General features: G+C 29.6%; 3 protein-coding genes across 5 annotated transcripts; 2 read left to right on the top strand and 1 right to left on the bottom strand.

The window, feature by feature from the left end:
* Positions 1–46: 46 nt before the first annotated feature.
* On the top strand, positions 47–5,386 carry LOC130892304 (myb-like protein D). 2 transcript variants are annotated; one of them, XM_057797675.1, is made up of 4 exons: positions 47–1,114; positions 3,271–3,479; positions 3,555–3,684; positions 5,046–5,386. In XM_057797675.1, exons 1-4 carry the CDS (start codon positions 259–261, stop codon positions 5,048–5,050), a joined length of 1,200 nt encoding a protein of 399 aa, XP_057653658.1. In that variant the 5' UTR covers positions 47–258; the 3' UTR covers positions 5,051–5,386. The 2 variants fall into 2 exon arrangements, with proteins under 2 accessions (XP_057653658.1, XP_057653650.1); XM_057797667.1 differs by lacking the exon at positions 5,046–5,386 and having other exon boundaries at positions 3,555–4,176.
* On the bottom strand, positions 3,719–9,892 carry LOC130892315 (integrator complex subunit 12). The gene is made up of 4 exons (XM_057797688.1): positions 9,488–9,892; positions 8,999–9,128; positions 7,826–7,974; positions 3,719–7,133 (listed from the first exon to the last, which is right to left on the bottom strand). Exons 1-3 carry the CDS (start codon positions 9,784–9,786, stop codon positions 7,840–7,842), a joined length of 564 nt encoding a protein of 187 aa, XP_057653671.1. The 5' UTR covers positions 9,787–9,892; the 3' UTR covers positions 3,719–7,133; positions 7,826–7,839.
* Positions 9,893–11,204: 1,312 nt separating this feature from the next.
* Positions 11,205–20,117, top strand: LOC130901986 (protein shifted). 2 transcript variants are annotated; one of them, XM_057813745.1, is made up of 8 exons: positions 11,205–11,347; positions 11,420–11,584; positions 13,601–13,758; positions 14,470–14,856; positions 15,091–15,291; positions 16,835–16,930; positions 17,158–17,364; positions 19,793–20,117. In XM_057813745.1, exons 3-8 carry the CDS (start codon positions 13,602–13,604, stop codon positions 19,801–19,803), a joined length of 1,059 nt encoding a protein of 352 aa, XP_057669728.1. In that variant the 5' UTR covers positions 11,205–11,347; positions 11,420–11,584; position 13,601; the 3' UTR covers positions 19,804–20,117. The 2 variants fall into 2 exon arrangements, with proteins under 2 accessions (XP_057669728.1, XP_057669737.1); XM_057813754.1 differs by lacking the exon at positions 11,420–11,584 and having other exon boundaries at positions 11,205–11,387.
* Positions 20,118–20,358: the final 241 nt, after the last annotated feature.

The following is a 20,358-nucleotide window of genomic DNA, read 5'->3' as shown; positions in this document are numbered from 1 at the left end:
CAAAATTTATTGTGAAAATAATGCAAGTTTAAAAATTGTTCAGTATTTTTCTCCAAATTTTTGTTATTCCATTTAATATGATGAATTTAAATCAATATTTAATAACAAGAGCAATCAAATATCAATAGAGCGTATCTAATGACATTAGTGACATCTACGTCAATCGATTTAAATGTAAACGATAACGGGAATACGTTAAAATTATAATATTTAAACATAATTTGGATTTGCAAATAAATCAATTTATGAAATACAGATATGCAGAATACGGAAAAAATTAATTCAAATATATTAAATTTAAATAGTGCAGTAGAAACTAATGCAGATATGCTAAGAATGCATAATATAGGAGAGAGTGAGGCAGTTAAATTAAATCCAGAAAAAAGTAAGACTGATGTGCTAAATATCGAAAATACAGAAGAAAATAATGTAAATAAGCTAAATATACAGAATACGAAAGGAATTTATGCCAATATGCAGTATACAGAAGAAATTGATAAAAATATGCAAGATACAGGAGGGGATGTAAATATGCAGAACACAGAGGAAAATAATATGAATAAACAAAATGAAAATACTAGCTGCGACTCTTTGTTAAGTTTTTCACAAGTTACCCAATGTTTATATTCAGAAAGGATTGACAAAGACATGTTCAAGAGGAAGGATACAGAAGGAAGTAATGCCAATTTCCAGAATACAGAAGAAAGTAATAGGAATAATATGCTTAATAAGCATGATGAAAAGGCAGAAATGGAAAATTTAGAAGAAAGTGATGCAAACATACAGTCTATGGAAGGAAGTAATGTAAATATCCTAAATGTGCAAAATACAAAAGGTAATGCAAATTTGCAAGATATAGAAGAAAGTAGTGGAATTATGCCAAATACTGAAGGAGATAATACAAATATGCAGGATACAGGAAAAAATGATGTGAATATGCAGAATATAAAAGGAAGTTACGGAAATATGTTAAATAAAGAAGAAAGTGATAAATATATGAGAGAGAGAAAAGAAGATACCAGCTGGGAAAGTGATAAAGACATGAATGAACAAAATGAAGGTTTTAACTGTGACTCTTGGTCAAGTCTTTTAAAAGAAGTTTCACAATTTGTATGTAAGTATTGTTTTTTAGGAAGATTTTTTCACAGCTAAACATTTTTTTAATTTGTATCTGGCTTAATAATATTTGTTTGATAAATCCTTCACTTTTTTGTTTGTTCAATAACTAAACTAGACCTAAAGCTTTTGGTTATAGTAATGCAACTCCAGATTACAGTAAAACACTTGCAGTACTTGTGTATCACTTGAATTATGACAATTCACTAGTAAATACATTGTTTAAGTAACTAATAGTTTTTGTGTAATAGTTAGCACTGTCTTCTACTATCTCTTCTTTTACTTCATCTATTGAATTATCTCTTATGAATTTTACAGAGTAAGGCAAGGCGCAAATTGGGTCATGTCTAGCACATGTAAGGTGATGCAGTACAGCAAGTAATTTTGTAATCTATAAGATTGAATACATTGAAGCAAATTGGTGACACAGCATAACCTAACACGACATAGGTGAGCTCACAGACGTGTCCAACTGTAGTTCAGACACAGTTTGCTGTGCCACACATTTGGGTGCCTAGCAAGTCTTTCCTTTTATGAAAAATTTACAGAAGAAAAGTTAATAAAGGCGGCAAGGGAACAAAGAGAGCAAATTAGTTTCAATTCATTAGAAAATTATTAGCAAAATCAGTATCACTCATTTTAGTTGTAATTGTAAATTGTCCACTGTTTTTCTCTTTGATAGAATAGATTTATTAGGTGATTTAAATTTCTTCATCATCAATGAAAGAATGAAACATCATCTGATTCTAATTTAAAACTTAAGTTAAATAATAACAATTGTTTTATTTGATTATCAAAAATGTCAACATTTTTTTATGCTGGCTAGGTGCAAACTGCCAATAAAATCCAAACCCCACCATTTCCTGTTTGAAAACGTGTATCTCAATTTGCAGATCACCATGCAGCATGTATGAGTCGTGTGACGCTACCTCACATGTTCTATATTTGTCCCAATTTGCGCCTTGCCTTAGTAGTAAGGCACATTTGACACAAGACTGATAGATAACTAAATTTTTCAATCTGCCAAGAGTAATATTTCATGCATACATGGTCCATATGGGTTTTATTATAGATTTTTATTAATAATTATATTGATTTCTCTTTTGTAATAATAGTTGAGATTTCAGGTCAGTTATCCTTATGTCTGAGCTTGATACTGAATTGCTCATTTTGTAGAAATGTGCTACTGTCAAGTGAGCCATATTGACACGCCTACATATTTAGTATTTGTGTGTGAACTAATTTTTTCACACAGGTTAATATTAAATAACATTTCTTTGACATTAAGTTAACCATTTACCTATCACACTATTTAAATTACATTAAAGGTGTTACGATGCAATTTTGAACTGGGATGCTATTGCAGTAGCACAGTGCTATTCTTAAAATTAACTGATATTATGTCATTTACTCGCTCATCACTGTGAGTAGGAAGTACAATATCGGATACAGCACGTAGGATTACACTTATTGGATGGGGTTGAGATTGAAGAATTCTTTGTTTAATTGTATGAGGAACTCAGTTTGAGACTTTCATACTGAACACACTGCTTATTACCACTACATCAACATTCATAGTGAGATTTTTTGTAATTTGTGTTTCACAATTATCTTCCATAGTTATGGGGAGTATGAAAATCGGATCATTGAATTATAGTTATTGAATAATTGTGAGCCACTTTACTGATATATAATAAAGTATTTTCCTGGTTATTATGTCAAATTCATGGGATTTTTCATTTATTTTTTTTCAAATTTCATATTTTAGTTATAGTATATGTGTTGGTAGGTTTGAACTATTTGAATTAGTTTATCAAATTTTATATAATTAATCGCTAGCTAATCATATACGTAGTTTTCAAACATTTTTGTAGTTATTTGTACTAAATTGCCTCCAGTATAACTTTCAATTTTCTGGATTAATTTTCATTTTAGGTTATGGCTTTTTTAGTTCCTTTTCTTGACTATTTTTTTTACATCAAGTGCTATTTTGTATTTATTTTTGTTGCTATTAAGTAGTGGTACATATGCAACTTCTTGGATAATTTCAGTTAGATTTTATTATATATATTATATTTATTTTGTGAATAATTAAATCAATTAGTCAATATCTAATATTGTAAATTGACAAAATCGACTTTCACTAATTTTCAGGTGTTGTAAACTCTTCATGTAACAATATAAAATTTGAAGCTCCACTTGAAAAGAATATTGAACAAACAGAAGAAACTGAAACTAAAAATGTTAATACATTTTATGTTGGTGAAATTGACTCTACTAAGTTATTAGTTGATATTAAAATAACAGCAGATGAAGTAATTCCTTTGTTGAGAGGAATTTCTTCTAAAAAGGAATTTAATCAGGTACATATAACAATATCATTTTTCTTTGACAATTGATAGCGGTTTCAATATTAATAAAATTCTTAAAATATTTAGGAGGATTTTGATATCCAGCCCTTGGAAGATTTTCTGAAGCAAATGAAATGCATCAGCATCAGCAACACAGATAGCAATAGTATTGATTCTTTTTTATTTGGAATCAAAAAACTTTGTGACCCAACAGAAGGTATACATGTATATTGAATATAAATTACAGAAAATTAGTTACTATTTTTAAATTTTATTAAGATTATTCTACATTCTCCTTCCTGTCAATTTTTTATAATTTACAGTAAAGGTATCTTCTATTTGTTTATGATTGATTAAAGATGATTCAATTTCCTAAACTACTCATGGATTTATATCCCAAGAATTTAACAAATATTTATTTTATGCAAAGCCATTACATATGATTATTACAAGGTACCTAATAAATGTGTACTTTTGTAAGTAGAAACATGCTCAATTCATTTATAATATTTTTTTACAAGAGCTACCCTTATGGGATATTTACATGATCAAAGTGATATTTAAAAAGATACTTGGGAAAGCAAACAAAAATAATTAGTACTTGATACATATTTATTACCAATTAGTTTCTGCGATTTAGATTCTTGTACTCTGAATGTTTTGCTATGTTTTATATGAAATATTGATAATAAAGTTATTTGTAATTCTTGTATTGAATATTACTGGAAAAAAACTTCTATTTGTATATTTAAACTACCAATGATGGATCAGTCTATATCCCAAATACCAAACTTGGTAATACCTTGATTGTTAAATAGAAAATTAAACCTATTACTATCCAAGATGGAAGGATTGATGACTCAAAAACAATCTTTTATTTGGGGCACTTCAAACTTATTTTGTTTAACTCAAGTCCTACATCCTCTAGTTTATACATTATTTTTGAAACTTTAGAAAGATTATTTGACAATAAAATTGGCCTTAAATGTCTATAAAATGCTGTTGGTCGTCTACATTAAAATTTAAATATGGAATTAAATATATCTGAATAGCATCTTGTTTTAATAATATCGTCGGTCAGATTCATTGCCGGAACATTTAAAAAAACACGTGTTTTGAGATGTGTATAGAATTGTAAGGAATTGAGTAATTTATCTAAATCACTAACGGCATAACTTAAATTTTAGTTCTAATTGACAGAAAACTATTTATTCCGATAAATAAAAATAGAGTTTAGTAATCTCATCGTTTCAGTATCAGTTTATTTTGAAACGTCCCGCTGCCACTCTAAAATCGTAAGCGCCTCTATAGTTAGTAAATGGACTATTTCAAAATGTTCCAGTATAACTCTGAAAATGTTCACTTTAATATTATTTATTCCAGTTTTGTACCAGTTGTGCTTTAAACGCTGAGTGAAGTGGTCAGACGGAGCTTAAGTTTTGATAAAAAAAGTATTGTAAAAATGAGTTCAAGAGCTAGAAAATTACTCAAATTACCAATGACCAGAAGGTCAGAGTAATCATGATCAGTTTAGCGGTATTTTTTTACATATTGTTTATATTATAACCTAACTTTTAGTGTGAAGGCTTCATTAAAATAACATAACAAAACGTGGAATGGAAAAAAACTTTAGACATCTTATAATATCTACCAGTATGGGCCTAATTTTGTTTATGCTAGAAAAAGCAGTGGGTTATCCCTTACCTATATAATAGGACCGCAGGTTGCTGTTTACTGGCAACAGTTCCAGATAAGTGCCGATAATTTAGGTAGCTCGTCAATGACTGTCTTTGTCCACAACCGCAAACTTTACTGGAATGAATTTTCAATTCTTGGTCACTTGTTGACAGCGCTGGACGTGTGGTCACATAATTTTTAAATAATGATGGAACGTTATAGCAGCCGAAATGAAATAGATGGTAAGGTTTTTATTAATAATAACCTGTTTGTTTCCAATATTATATGAAACGTAAAACATACGGTAAATTATATAAACAAAAATACAGTGTAATCATAAAGATTATTTGATAGTCATGGAAAATTAATATATTATTTGAGAAAAAGTTTGTAAAGATATCTCTTAACTATTTTAGCTGCATTTAACGGTCTTCCAGCGCTCTGATTTTTAAGGTTCTTTTGCATGATTTCTACTTCAGTTAGGTGTTTCCCTATCGATAAGGGTGTTATATAAAACACAAATACATTTAATAATGTTGTCTACCACAAGTATATCTGTGGCAGGCAATCAGCGTCGTTTATACATGCACCAGCCAAAAAATAAGTGCCGGTTTTCATCGTCTACAGTAGGCGCTGGATAATCTGTGTGGCCTAAAATAAGTTTAACAGATTTAGGTACATATTAACATAGTAATTCATTATTTGAGAACGATTCCTTCACATATTTTTAAATATGGTAAGGAAGTAGAAGTTCATTTTCATTGTTTCTTTATGTTTTATAGGTGGTAAATTGAAGATCGCCAGGACGTCATGGTAATACCGATAGATGTTTAGCACGGGCTGACAAGGATTGTGCAAGAGATTACATAAATTCTTATCTGTCAAAAGAGTCTCATTACTGTCGGGCAAGTTCTACAAAAGACTACCTTGAAGGTGATTTAAATTTGACTATGATGTATCGACAGTACAAGAAATGGTGCCATCAGAATAGTAAGCCTATCTTCAAGCAAGGAACCTTTGAACTAAGTTGGAATTTCTGGAACCGTTGGCGATGTTCATACTGAATATACTGTTTACACCACCACTAAACAGGTACCTTCAGTCTCTGAAGACGATAACTTGGTTATCGAAACGCGCGTCAGACAGTATAATTCAGTAAATTCAGAAGGAACCTTTGAAGACTTTTTTCAAAACGAGTTAACATTGCATTTCATAAGCCCACGAAGGATCAGTGTTCAGTATCAAAATGCTGTGGGCCATAAGTTACAACTGATGTACAAATTGTGAGAAACACTTAAAAGAAAGAGACTTGTGCAGATTGGAAAAGAAAGCAGACAGAATCATGCCCAAATGATGCTATCAAGATAATTTGTTGTGACATGACATGCAGTCAGTTCTGCTAACACAATGCAGAAACGATTCCCTCTTTTTTTATAAAAGAGGACTAAAATGTGTACTGAACAAAAACAATTGATTCGCAGCACCTTATTATTTTAAGATTTAAACTCATCTCTTTTTATTTTATAAACATTCAATAAACCAATAAGTTTTTGAACTTCATGAGTGGTTTAATTTATTTGGAAATATTATAATTAGTTTTCAGATTTTCAGGAAATGTTTAATTCATTATTGGAACATTTCACAAAAAACTCAAAAACTACAAATGACCTCTTAAATTTTGCAACACACTATAAACTAAGCTATAATCTATATATTAATCTATAAATAAAAAAACAAAATAATCTCAAGTTAAAGTAAAATAATATTTGAATATTTTCAACAATTTTAAACCTCAATACTCAAAGAAGTATCATTTCAAAATGTTCCATTACTGTTTCCGACCGACGATATATATTCACAATATATAAATAATTGTATGGTGTTTGATCATTTTTGAAAATGATGTCTACTTGTGGCTTTTGTTATCCCCTACTTGTTCATTACATTTTGGTGAATGTAATTGCAAGGAAATTTGATGACAAGAGTTAACTGTAACAAAAAAAGACACAATTTAAATAGAATCAAGGATCTAATGGTTTTTTATCTATCAACTAACAAAAGTCATCCCATTGCAAAGTTGGCTCCAAAACTAGCAGCATCAAGATTAAGCCCTTTATAATAAATTGCATAGGTCTTCATTTAAGATTATAGAGTGCCAAATTCAAATAATATACTAGATATAATTTTATGTCTCAACCTGATATACCTTTATTCAAAATTCATTTTGTTAAGCATACATGCAAGCTTTATATATTGTCAAAAATGCAATGATGCATTGTTGACTAGAAACCCGCGTTTCTTATTACGTCACAAGTGGTCAATGTTGTATGGATAATGTGTAAGTTAAATTATTTTAGTGTATCCGTTTTGGTGCATTATTATTTAAAAAATACCTTTAGTATTCAAATTAACTGTGAAATTTTTCAAAAACGTACAAAAAATTTGAATTTTTTCAAGATATTTAAAGAGACCTTGAAGGATACTTTTTTATAAGGGTAATTTGGTGAGATGGATATAAAATTACATCTAGTACTTGAGTTTGCATTTTATCACTCCCTTTAAATTAATTTTTAGTTAGGTGATTTGGGTTTTTTAAAACAAACCTAATTAAATAGCAGATAAAACCAGATCAACATGATATTTGTTAGTCTAAATATAAATCAACATGAGGTCTATTTTACCTAAATTTGTTATCTCATCTAGAATAGTTGGAATTCTTGTAGGAACTTATACCGGTTTGTCTATGAGAACTGGATTTGATACTTTTAGAACTTGTAGCTTGATTACTACTTGATCCACCAATTGATTGTTTCAGTTTCTTATTAGCTTCCTAAAACAATAGCATTAGAAGTAACATAATGGTTTACAACAGGTATATATTCAAATATTAGTAGCATATTTCATCATACAATGTGTGTCCATATATTTTTAGATCAGCTCAGTTTTATAAAATAATATCTTTAAAACAAAAATCTTAAGTTTATATATATATATATATATATATATATATATATATATATATATATATATAAACCAAATAAAAATGTCTGACTGTTTTGAAAAAACCACTACTTTTTCGTTATATTTATATATATAACAGACATTTTTATTTGGTTGAAAAAACAACTTCCATTTTGATGGTTCTGCAAATTCATCTGCTTTTATCATAGACTTTTGTTTTGATATCTGGTGTAGCTTGAGAAGAAAAGCTTGCTTCACAATTAAAAGTTCGAGCACCTGTTATGATTATATAAGAGAATCAGTGAGAATAGGGTAAATTTTTAATTACTATTAAAATGAGTTAGGAAAATTGAATATCTGACTTTGAAGTATTTGTGTGAGTGGGCTTTCTGTATAAACAATATAAGAAATTCCTTATTGAGGATTTCTAGTAATTTGTACATCTAGAAATGGTAAAGTCAAATTATTTCTATCATCATCCTGAAATGAACGTTAGGATATACATTGTTCAAATGGGAGAGGAAATAATCTCAACCATGAGACCAAAGAAAGAATATATATATATATATATATATATATATATATATATATATATATATATATATACAGTAACTAACAAGGTTTGAGGGGGTCCAGGAAAAAATATGGTTGTGAAATCTTGTTGGAAAATTTTGGCTATAATAGAAAAGAGTAGGTATCCATATTTGTCAATAAGAGAATTTTAGAAGGTGAAGTTTGTATTAAGACATGCAATGTTTTATATAAGCTACGATATCTTATCTTGAGAAATATGTTTATTTTGTAAGGATGACAGGGGTTTTATTAATAGGATATTAGTGAATAAAGCTACTAAGTGTATCTTCTAAACTGAACAAGTTATGAATAGATATTACCTTGCAATTAAAGCAAACCCAGTTTTCAAAAGAGTCTTCAGTTATGCCTGGCTGATGGCATTCTTGATGGTAAAGAGAATGACAATCGGAACATTCTACTAATCTGTTTCTAGCTCCTACATCCATTCCACTAAAAAATTATTTTTTAATAACATTATCTCATAAACATTTTTGCTGTTTAATAATTCATTATCTAAAAATATTCCAATTGGTTCAATGAATATTAATTTATTATTTATACTTTTAACTCTTGAGGTTACATTTGATTGATGTATATATAATTGCATATAATTTCTAGAAACTCATTGTAGGCTTCTTTTCCAAGCTTTCACAAGAAGTTTCATGTTTTCCAAATATGTTATTTACTTTTCCAATTTTATAGTTGGTGCTAATTCTAAAATATTTTTAATGTTCCAGGTGCTTTAAAAATTATAACTAAATACCCAATATATTTATTTTTATATATGTTATTATCATTTTAATGCTTACTTGCAAATAACACACATTAAATCCTCTTTCAATAAGTCTAATTCGAGTTCGTTATCAGAATCTGATGCCTTACTTTCTTCAAATCCAGGATTATTAATTGGAGTGAGATTATCTTCTCTTACTGTTAAACAAGACTGGACCAACTCTGTATAATCTTTAACAATACCATATTTATTTTTTATAGCCTCTTCTAAAACATACTGCAGAGGAACTGGATCACCTTTTGCTAATTTTGAACTAGCATGTAAGTAACCAATACATTTAACGAAATGGGAATCTATTTCGTTCAAAGGATTCATTATTTCCTAATCACCTCTTCTAGAAATTACGTTTATATCTATAAAAATAAGCGGTTGAAGTATGATGAAAATTTCTTCTTCTTTTTTTTCGACCTCTAAATTGAAATACTTGTGGTGCATTCCACTAAACGTTTGCGGCGCTTACAATACTCTGTAGGCCGTTCCACATAGTCACTACAATCGTTATAGTCGCGGTGTGAACGTCACTCATGATGTTATAACTAACGCTCACGACGATCCTCTTCAAAAGATGGGTCAAAAATAGCGTTAAAAAATTAACGGGATTTTAAAAACTCAAGCAACGCAGATCGCATCCATAAAAATCTATCTCTTTATTTGATACGGTATGTGATATTATAAGTACTTTTGAATCATTCTTATGATGCACCACCAAATATTTTACTACCACCACAGAAGATATTTTGATTTTACTTTAATGTAAATCAGTTAAAACACTCGACAAAAAATTCAATAACTTACAAATCATAACATTATCTCTTGAAGCTTTCGCTTTATATTTTCTGTTTTACTATTCGCTAATATTTATATCAACGCTCAAAACGCCTTTTAAGTCATTCCACTTGGGTTTACGATTATAACGCTCTGGACTAAGTGGAACGGGAAAAATCGTGGTCATGACTAACGCTTACTACGATCCTGTTCAAAAGATAGGTCAAAAAGAGGGTTGAAAGACTTAGAATTTTTGAAAATAAAAGCGCCAAAGATGGCAACTATGATAATCTCAATATTTAATACGGTAAAGGATATTTTAGTGCTTTCTAAAGCATTCTTATGATGTATCTTATTATCGCCGCAGAAGACATTTTGATTTCAATGTAAATTAGTTAAACATTCCACTAGAAAATTCGATAATATCTCAACATTCAAAACGTTCCACAATCCATTTCACTCGGGTTTACGATTTTAACTAAGTGGAACGGAAATACCGTGGTCGTGAGTGCTCCATCGTACGAACCTGATTTCCGTTTCGTATTTAGAAACTTTCATGATCTTTAACTTTATTTCTATTTTTGACTTCTAACGTATCGATTAAGATAGGCTAGACATGTTGAATAAAAATAGAACAACAAAAGGTTAAAATATTAAATTCGATTAAGGGATATAGGATTTCATGTTTTTTCTAACGTTACTATTTCTGCTTTCTTCCATCTAACTGGGAAGTGTTTTTTCCAGCATTCTGTTGATGATAACTAAGAAAAGAGAGTTCTTTTTTAGTGAACACTTCACCACTACACCAACCATCTTCAGAGACTGAAGGTAAACAGTTTACCTTCAGTCTCTTAAGACGATAACTTGGTGTGCTTATTATTCTCATTATCTTAAATAGGAAACTTTATCTTTTTGTAGTAGTTTATAGCTAAGTTTATAGATGGCACGCACTGCGTCGAAATCTGAAAGGTTTTCATTAGGAGATGATATGAACCTGAAAATGTAAATAAAGTTTTTAGTTCATGTAAACAAAATACATGGTATTTAAACAAGCTAGGAAATACTTATTTTTAGCAGAATTTTGTACCAGACGCGATCATGAACTGATCAAGTAAATATTGTGTATTTCATATAGAAATAAATCTGGTAAAGTAAGTGAATTGAAAACAAATTCCAATTTTAGGTTATTGCTTTAGTTATGTATTGGAAGATAACTTGGAAAGAAAGGCTTTTTAGGTATTAGTATCGCTTTGCACTGTAACATTCTCCCGCAATCTGCAATGCCTACTTTTATGTATTTTAAAATACTACAAAACATTCAAGAGGAATGAAGCTTAAAATACTAATGGTATGATTCAGTCTTCATAGTATAGATTTGGAATTAGTGTGCATTAGGGTACTTTATACAGGGTGCCTCAAACATCAATTATGGCATAAGATATTACAACCTACATTAAAAATTACATGTAGAAAATTATTATTTATAATAATTTCAATATCAAAATGTAAATATTGAAGAATTTTTCCAATATTGTTAAGCCATGTTATGGCTTTTACATTGGTTGAAGTTTAAAATAGAATATTAATGACATCAACTAAATCTATGAATTATTTGCTTATTCATCTACTGTTTTAGTCAAGTTTTAATATATTTTTTGAGTATCATCAATCTTCCAAGAAGATTGATTTATTGTTATTAACTATTGTAAATGTATGAAACTTTTACAATATAAAATAAAAACCAAAAGGTACTGAATGTAGTTAATAGTTTAAATACAATCCTTAATCTACTTACTTTCACATTTAGTTAAGGTTTAAAAAACAGTTACATATAATTTTAGATTCCAAGTTGAAGTGATTTTTCAGTTCCCTTGTATGAATTATCACATTTGAATTACCTGTGTTAAAAATTCTATTAACAATAAAACTGACATGTTGGTATTTGTTCAATTCTGCCTTACTAATAGCTATTTTGTCAGTTAACTTTTTTATTACATATTTTAATCTCCCTGCATTTCATATTGGAACTTTTCAGTTTTTCAAAATACCCATTTCATTTAAATGAAGATTGTGTTGCCAAATGCATGGATGGTTATAGGGTATCAATACCGTATTTTTGTAAATATGCATTTAGTATTCGGTTTTAATTAGTATTGATTAGTTATATTAATAAAAGGGATGTAGCAGCTTTTGGGTTGAAAGGATTCAGGTAATCTATATGTTTGCACTGATACGGTTACTCATAGTAATTTTTGAGTTACAATTATCAGCCCAATTTATTATCTTCTATGAAGAAAATTTTTTCTATTCTAGATTAGTATTGTGGATTTCTCAGGATGTTCGTATTTTCAGTTTATTTATTTGTTTTTACTGAATATATTACATGAACGCAATCAATTATACTGTCTTATGGGCGTTTTAATAATTAAGCTATCTTTCAGAAACTGGTAGTAAATCATTTACCCTCAGTTTCTGAAGACAATAACTTGATTATTGTGTGTCATATAATAGAATTGTGGTTGAGTGGTGTTGTAGCAGTAGTGTATATTCAGAATAAATGTCATTTAGTTTGGTTAAATTTCAACAGAAATTAAATTTTTATCAGATGGAACTATATAATTTCTTGGAAAATATTTATTTAAGCATTGAATCGTAATTAAAACTATACAACAATTATCTTCATTGTGATGTAAGTTCCTGTGGTTTATAGATTTTTGTGGGATAATATCCATTTGAAAAAAAAATGAATTGTTTTTGTTAATGGATAGTTATGAAGTATATAGCTTTTTAATTAAATTTTTTATGCTGTGGCTTTTATAATTGAACATTATCACAAAAATGTAGGGATATGTGTATGACTGAATTCAATTATTTAAGCAAAAATTTTAAAACCTTGTTGACTCATTGATGTAAGTAAACATGTGTGTAGAATCAGTTTTGAAAAACAGCTTGTTCATCAACTAGCTGTTATTATTTCGGCATCGACGTTATATTATTGATTACATAATTTACAAAGTGTATCTTGAGTTATATATACATCATATATGTGATACATTTTACAAATAATTGAAAAAACTGCTTTTTAGCAATATGCAGTAAAAGTAGAGTAAAAGGTAAAAGTGTTGTTCTGAAAAGTTTATTAGTAAACCTAAGTAATAAAACCGTCTATAATCTAATTAAAGAAGGTAGTCAATGAATAAATACAAAGAACATGTATATAGCCCAATAGTTTTTGAATCTTATAACTAATTCAGATGTGTGAGGCCCCTTTTTTATCAATATTATTGATTGCTTAATTATTTTTTAACATTTTTTATAATTATAAAGTATCTACTGATTTTTATAATACTGGATTACTTTTAAGCATGTATACCAAGCATTCTGTGATGTGGACATGTAATTTGATTATTTTAATATTTAATATTCAATTGGTACTATCTCGAAATGACCCAAAAAATGATCCTAGGAATAATGGAGATTTAGCATTATGGATAGACGAAAAACAAGTCAAAATGTTCAGTGGTAAGTCAGTTTTATTTTATGGACATAATTTGATACTGATGTATAAATAACCATTGCTAATTTTTCATCAATTTTGTAAAGAATCTCATTTTTTGTTGCCTATAAACTAAATGGTGAAAAAATACATTTTGATTAATTATTGTTCTTACAAAGTAGAGAATACCAGAATTTTCTTTTAAACATTAATACTTGCCCTGATGTTTCTCATCGTTGGTTACTGGACACACAAAAATGTTGATTGTACCACTTCGGATTAGACAGCCAAGTCTGTTCAATATCATCTCTTGGTTTACGTTTCTCTAGGTACTTTCTATTTAAATTTTTATCATTATTAATAACTTAAACAACTGCACCTGATATTAATATTATAATGTTTATCAAGGTTTTGATGTGTAGTAAACTTTTATTTACCCGGATATATAAATATTGCTCTTAACACTTGCTGTGAAAGAATTAAATTAGCTCAGTGCTCTTTACATTAAGTCATTATCTAAAATGTTTACTGTTTTTATATAATCTGGAATTTATTCCTAGCAGCCTTTGTATTTTCTTCTGACCTAGGTAGAATTTATGTTTGTGTACATATAAAGTAAGTTTGTGTTTGGCGTTTTCAAGCAGGTTACTACAATTCTCAGTAAAATCACAGAATATTATGATTTAAATGGATTGCATTTTCTATATTGCGGAAATTTAATACAAGTTTATTTGTAGGGATGTCAATGGAAATTTATGCTATAGTAAATGGAAATGTACTACCATATATTTTGGACCCAAATTTTGAAAAATATCTTCCAGTTATTCCATCTGAAGTTAGTTATGTGAATTTTACTTGGAAAGCTGGGAATAAAAAATACTACTACCATTTTGATAGACTTCAGTCTTATGACCAAAGTATTCTAGAAGCGCCTGTTATTTCAATTAAAACTAAAGGTAGAGTTCCAAGGCGTCCCAAAGAATTTAGCATTTTATTACCATGTTTGGGTAACAGTTCTGGTATTGCTAAGTTTGGAATTGGACTACTTATTGAAAGCAGGAAAGGAAAACCTTTAAATGGAACACCGTTAAGATTAAAACTCAAAAAGGAGTGCGCTCAACGAAGTAAGTGTTTAAACGTAAGTTTTTTAAGATAGTATAAATGAAAATATTTATTTGAAACTAGCTTGATATAAGCAAAAAAACAAATAAAAGGAAGGCCACATTATAAGAATAAGTTAAAAATGTAATAGAGCAGAAATATATCAAATATTCTCATTCTCAAATTTAAACTCAAGGAATTCATTTTATTTTAAGAGCATTTTAATTTTCTATTGTCATGTCATTTGCATATTCTAGATCCCGATCCCGAATGTGATAAAAAATGTGCCAACCAAGGTAGATGTAACCATGAAAAAATTTGTCAGTGTCCTGAAGGTTACATGGGACCTTATTGCCGAACTGCATTATGTTATCCACAGTGTATGAATGGAGGAAATTGTACTTCCCCCGGGATTTGTAGCTGTCCTCCTGGATTTCAAGGAAGGCATTGCGAAGGAGGTAATATCAAGATATCTAAAAAGTCATAATATAAGTATCAGTTTGTGTTAATACTTGTTTAAAATAATAATTTTGGCCAAATTATTTGATTACAGATGTCTGTTAGTATTTGTAGACTTCTATTTACTGGCCAAGTAATATTTTAGTTACTGAGCAGATATAAATGTAGAGAGTCCTTGGGCCATAAATGAAGCCGACTTCATGATTATGACAATTTTAAACCCTACTTGGAGTCAAATTGAGAAACAATATTAAAAGTTTATATGAAATAACAAGGAACCAAATGAGGAAAAATAATGACCAAGTGCCGAGTCCGGCGTTATTCATAATGTTAATGGATGATGTATTGAAAAAAGTGAAAACAAAAGTAGAACAGATACAAGTAGGATACAGAAACATGGAAATAGGTTCTGTATAGGACTGAGATAGAGGACACACAAAATGGTTGATATCAGGATTTGATATTAGGCGTGTTAGAGCAGATTTTAAAATATTATTTCCTAGAAAACTTGAAGTGTCATTGAAGAAAATATCTAGTGGTCTTGTTGTTCCAGAAACATAAAACTCTCACCTCTGCGTCTTGATTTCCATCGCTCTGTATGCCCACGCCTAAATATTTGAAACTCTTCACTTGTCTTAGTTGTATTCCATCTATTTCAAATTTAAGGTTTTCTACTTGTTTCTCTATTACCATTATTTTTGTCTTCTCTATATTGATATTCACGTTTCTCAATTTTAATGCTTGTTTCCATGTTATTACATTATGTTTCAGTTCTTTTTCATTTTTAGCGAACAATACTAAATCGTTGACAAAAACACATTCAGATATTCCAACTATTTCCATGTTTTTGTATCCTACTTGTATCTGTTCCACTTTTGTTTTCACTTTTTTCAATACATCATCCATTAACGTTATGAATAACACCGGACTCGGCACTTGGTCATTATTTTTCCTCACTTGGTTCCTTGTTATTTCATATATACTTTTAATATTGTTTCTCAATTTGACCCCAACTCCTCTTTATTGTAAACTATCCCATATTTGTTCCCTTCAAACAATATTAAATGTTTTTTGTGTCTATAAAAGCGACGTATACATTTTGATTCATTTTAAATTTTTTTCTATTATGTCTCAATGTAAATACATGATCTTGTCTAATTCTTTTCCTAAAGCCACATAGCGATTCCTCTAATTGGTTGTCTATGATTTTCCTTAGTCTGTTTTTTAAGATAATCTCGTGGACTTTCAGTACCGTGCTTAACAATGTTATGCACCTATAATTGTTAGTCCGTTTTTAAAAAGTAGGAACAAATGTACCAATTCAAAAAATTCCCGTGCTTATAAAAGAAAGTTTAACCCTATATATTATGCATTAAAGCGGCCACACAAACGGTGGCATTTAACATGACATTTTGGAGAACTCACTGTGCAACAACTCATCTGGTAACAAATTCAATCTTGGTAACCATCATTATTTGAAATCAATAAAATTAGTGGCTTAGAAAAAAATAGACTTCTGATAATAGAAAAATTTGTTTTCAGGCATATGCGGTGAAAAATGTCTTAATGGTGGAAAATGTATTCAAAAAGATACTTGTGAATGCTCTAAGGGATACTATGGTCCTCACTGTGAATACTGTAAGTAACTTCTCTGGATTCTTATGGATACGTCAAAGGATGCATATTATAAATAATAATTGAAATATATGTTGTGAACAATGTGAATTTATAATTCTTATAAGAAATGGCACAAAAAAATGAAACAAAACTACCAATCTTATTAGAAACTTCTCTCCTATATTTTAGATCTATTCCATTTATTTTCATCAAGACTATCCTACATTAATTAAATATATATTTTATAGCACGCTGCATTATTCCTTGTTTGAATGGGGGAAAATGCAAAGCTGTAAATAAATGTCGCTGTCCAAGAGGATTCCGAGGTGATCATTGTGAAATTGGAAGGGCTAAACCAGCTAGAAGTAATTGTCAATTAGCCTGCAAGCATGGTACATGTGTAGAGGATGCTTGTGTCTGTGATCCTGGATGGTATGGCAGACTCTGTCACCACAGTAAGTTTTCTATTCATTTTTTCTCCACCTAAAAAGGCGAAATAATTGATCTCTGGAACAATCCAAAAAGTAATCAAGAATAATTAAAAAACAATAATTTGGCTGCATTTCTTCACAGACTTTGGATTCTTGAACAAAATTTAATGATGCGTCTATTTTATACTATAATCTTGAACTGCCGATGTAGTATTAAACTAAAACATGTGTTTTGTTGAAAATATTTCTTGATTTCTTAATTTTTGATATTATTTTTTACATCATTATCTAAATAAACTACTCTTTAATACTTTAATATTCTATTTTTAAAATAAAAATTATGAAATCAGGTTTGTGAACAATATGTTGATATAGATACAATTTCAGTTCATGTGGACCCTAGATTAAAGACTTACTAGATACTTAATGGGAAAGTTGGTCAACAGATTACCTGGTTAAAAAAGTAATCTTTAGTTGAGTTCAGAATTGTGATACATTCAAGTTCAGTGGCGGCTCATGGTAAAATTTTTTTGGTATTCTGCAATGTTTCCAAAAAACTTACCTTGTCAAATTTCCTTTGATTTTATCCACTTCTGTGATGAATTATCGGATTGTTAGAATAGTTGCCACAAAAGCGCTATTTTGCATCATACCGAGGACTCAAGTATACTTTACTACTTTAGTTTTATTTTCTTTATAGAAAATTCTCGATATTTCAATTTTTAAAAATGTCTTAGAAAACTTGAATATTTTTAATACTTCCAGTAACTTAACCATGCTAAGAGATTGTTCACTAAACGAAACTATGCTTCAGGACTCAATTAGAGTTTGGTTTCTAATCCATATGTAGAAATCCATGCTATGCTTATCTCTTTCATCATGTTCGCGGAGAACTAATTTAAATGCACCTCAAAATTTAATATGATTATTTTGACAATATATAACTATTCTATGATACATTTTATTATGTTTCTGAAAATTTAACCAATGAGCAGAATATAATTAAGCCATAATAGTGGTTGATTTGATTCCGTGCAATTGTAAAGATGGCTTTTGAAGTTTTCTAGTTTTTTTATCATCAAACTTGAATGCTCTAGATCTTTGACCCCTACTTCCATCCAAACTTTATTGCCACCAAAAAGTAAGCAGGTGTGTGTGTAAAAGAAAATGGCTTGGGAGCAAGTCCATCAGCCAATCCATGATTCCATCTAAATACTAATTTTAATATCCTTGATGAAATTTACCAATAGACCTAAAATATGACAGTTACAAGGTGTGTGCGGTTTTAAAGGTAGAGAGTAATTTTGTTTAATAAGTGATTGTAATAAATTGTTTGTTTTCCATCCAAAGAAAATTTGATTGAGATTAGGATAAGAATTGTCATCGCAGGTATAGGTTGATGATTGTTTGTAGCCAAGCTTGGCAAGATGGGCAATATTTTCCATGAATAATTTTTATTTTCAATATACATGCCGGATAAAATTTCGGAGTTGTGTGATTAAAAATATAGTTTACATGTGAGGGTAAGTAAGTAAGGAAAACAATATAAGTATTTTTTTGGTTGCAAACGAAAATCCAATCATCGCGTTCCTCGTGTGTAAACACTGGAGGGGTTTGAGAGAAGAAGTAGAGAAGATTATTAGCCCCCTAAACCCTGATAATATCGCTCAGGTGATGCTGCATAAGGTAGAACGGTGGCAACTAGTTACACAGGAAGAATTCTTAGGCAAAAGATTGTAGACGGCTGTCTGGTATTATTATATAGAAAACGAACAAATTGAACAACGTATATTGACAGATTCCCCAATTAGAAGTAATATCACCATAGTTCCTGGTTGGATTGAGATAACGGAAGATAGCGGTTTAGTTGGTTGGCTACGGGAGTTCCACATATTCATCAGATCTCCTGATGGAATCCGTTACTTGGATTCATCATCTTCTTAGAAAAACTATCGATAGCCTTAATTCAACCCAGTTTCTATACGTCGAATACAAAGTTGGTTGTTTTCTAAATTTTCTAGACTAAATAAAAAGGGGTAAAAGGTGTAAAAGGATTTGCAACGAATCAAGGTTGGTTGATATTCCGGGTTCTATGGGGGTCTTAAGCAAGGGGTATATGAAAATACATGGGAGGTATGTAAGGAATCGTTAACGTATAGATGGACTTCACTTACATTATTTGTCTGGATTTAATTATATTTGTAATATATTTGATTCAAAATTTATTAAAGTGTAATTTAAAAAAATAGTCACTTGCCTATTAAAAATAGATAAACAGATAGAATGAAAACATAAAAAGGTATCTTACGGCATTTCCTAGTCTTCTTAATATGTGTGTAGATTATTTTATATTCACATGTTATGTATTCATGCCAATAGAGAGACCAATAGGACAGAGACTGAGGCTGACTAAAATACTATATACAAAATTTTGATTTTTTTTTTGTTTCAGTGATCATGTGAACGAGATGTTATCGAGACTAGACACATATTATCTTATCTACAACTCTCTTACTAAACTTCAGATATTCTTAAATGTTTATATGTGACTCATTATGACAATAGAACATATTGAATATAAATAGCTTGTTAATAAATTTCTAATTGCATTACGATTTATTATATGTTTTATATATAAAGTTTATTGCAAGCTCTAAATCCAAAGCAAGCCAAAATATTTTTGTAAAGTTTTTTAAAAATATTTATATTGATTTTTGTGTGATATGACAATTGTACGGAATCTTAAATAATTTTGAAAATAAATGTTTCAATAACAATCCTGGTTTTATTAATGACTTTACCAATCTATCTTAATAACTTTTGAGTGATATTGATTTAATCACAAACTGCTAAAATGTTGTTATTTCTCGAATTTAGCATTGGAGACGAATCTGCTCATCCAAAGGCTTCTTTCAGACCTAACGATTACTGTTGCGGTCTTTCCTCCAAAAGACGTAAAAAATATAAGCAAAGGTGAGTAGGAAGCTACTTCAAGCTGCCGAATATGTGTTCAACTTA

Source organism: Diorhabda carinulata, chromosome 1, assembly GCF_026250575.1.
Source record: "Diorhabda carinulata isolate Delta chromosome 1, icDioCari1.1, whole genome shotgun sequence".
In the NCBI taxonomy this organism is placed as follows: domain Eukaryota; kingdom Metazoa; phylum Arthropoda; class Insecta; order Coleoptera; family Chrysomelidae; genus Diorhabda; species Diorhabda carinulata.
Note: the sequence above shows the minus strand (reverse complement) of the source record. Positions and strands in the feature narration are given on the sequence as shown.

What these genes read in the sequence shown, in the direction of transcription:
- LOC130892304 (XM_057797667.1), top strand. Translation starts at nt 259, where the DNA reads ATGCAGAATACGGAAAAAATTAATTCAAATATATTAAATTTAAATAGT. An exon ending in AGAAGTTTCACAATTTGTAT is followed by an intron (nt 1,115 to 3,270) that starts GTAAGTATTGTT and finishes ACTAATTTTCAG; the next exon opens with GTGTTGTAAACTCTTCATGT. An exon ending in CTAAAAAGGAATTTAATCAG is followed by an intron (nt 3,480 to 3,554) that starts GTACATATAACA and finishes TAAAATATTTAG; the next exon opens with GAGGATTTTGATATCCAGCC.
- LOC130892315 (XM_057797688.1), bottom strand. Translation starts at nt 9,786, where the DNA reads ATGAATCCTTTGAACGAAATAGATTCCCATTTCGTTAAATGTATTGGT. An exon ending in TTAATGTGTGTTATTTGCAA is followed by an intron (nt 9,129 to 9,487) that starts GTAAGCATTAAA and finishes ATAATTTTTTAG; the next exon opens with TGGAATGGATGTAGGAGCTA. An exon ending in GGGTTTGCTTTAATTGCAAG is followed by an intron (nt 7,975 to 8,998) that starts GTAATATCTATT and finishes CTATTGTTTTAG; the next exon opens with GAAGCTAATAAGAAACTGAA.
- LOC130901986 (XM_057813745.1), top strand. Translation starts at nt 13,602, where the DNA reads ATGTATACCAAGCATTCTGTGATGTGGACATGTAATTTGATTATTTTA. An exon ending in ACAAGTCAAAATGTTCAGTG is followed by an intron (nt 13,759 to 14,469) that starts GTAAGTCAGTTT and finishes GTTTATTTGTAG; the next exon opens with GGATGTCAATGGAAATTTAT. An exon ending in AGGAAGGCATTGCGAAGGAG is followed by an intron (nt 15,292 to 16,834) that starts GTAATATCAAGA and finishes ATTTGTTTTCAG; the next exon opens with GCATATGCGGTGAAAAATGT.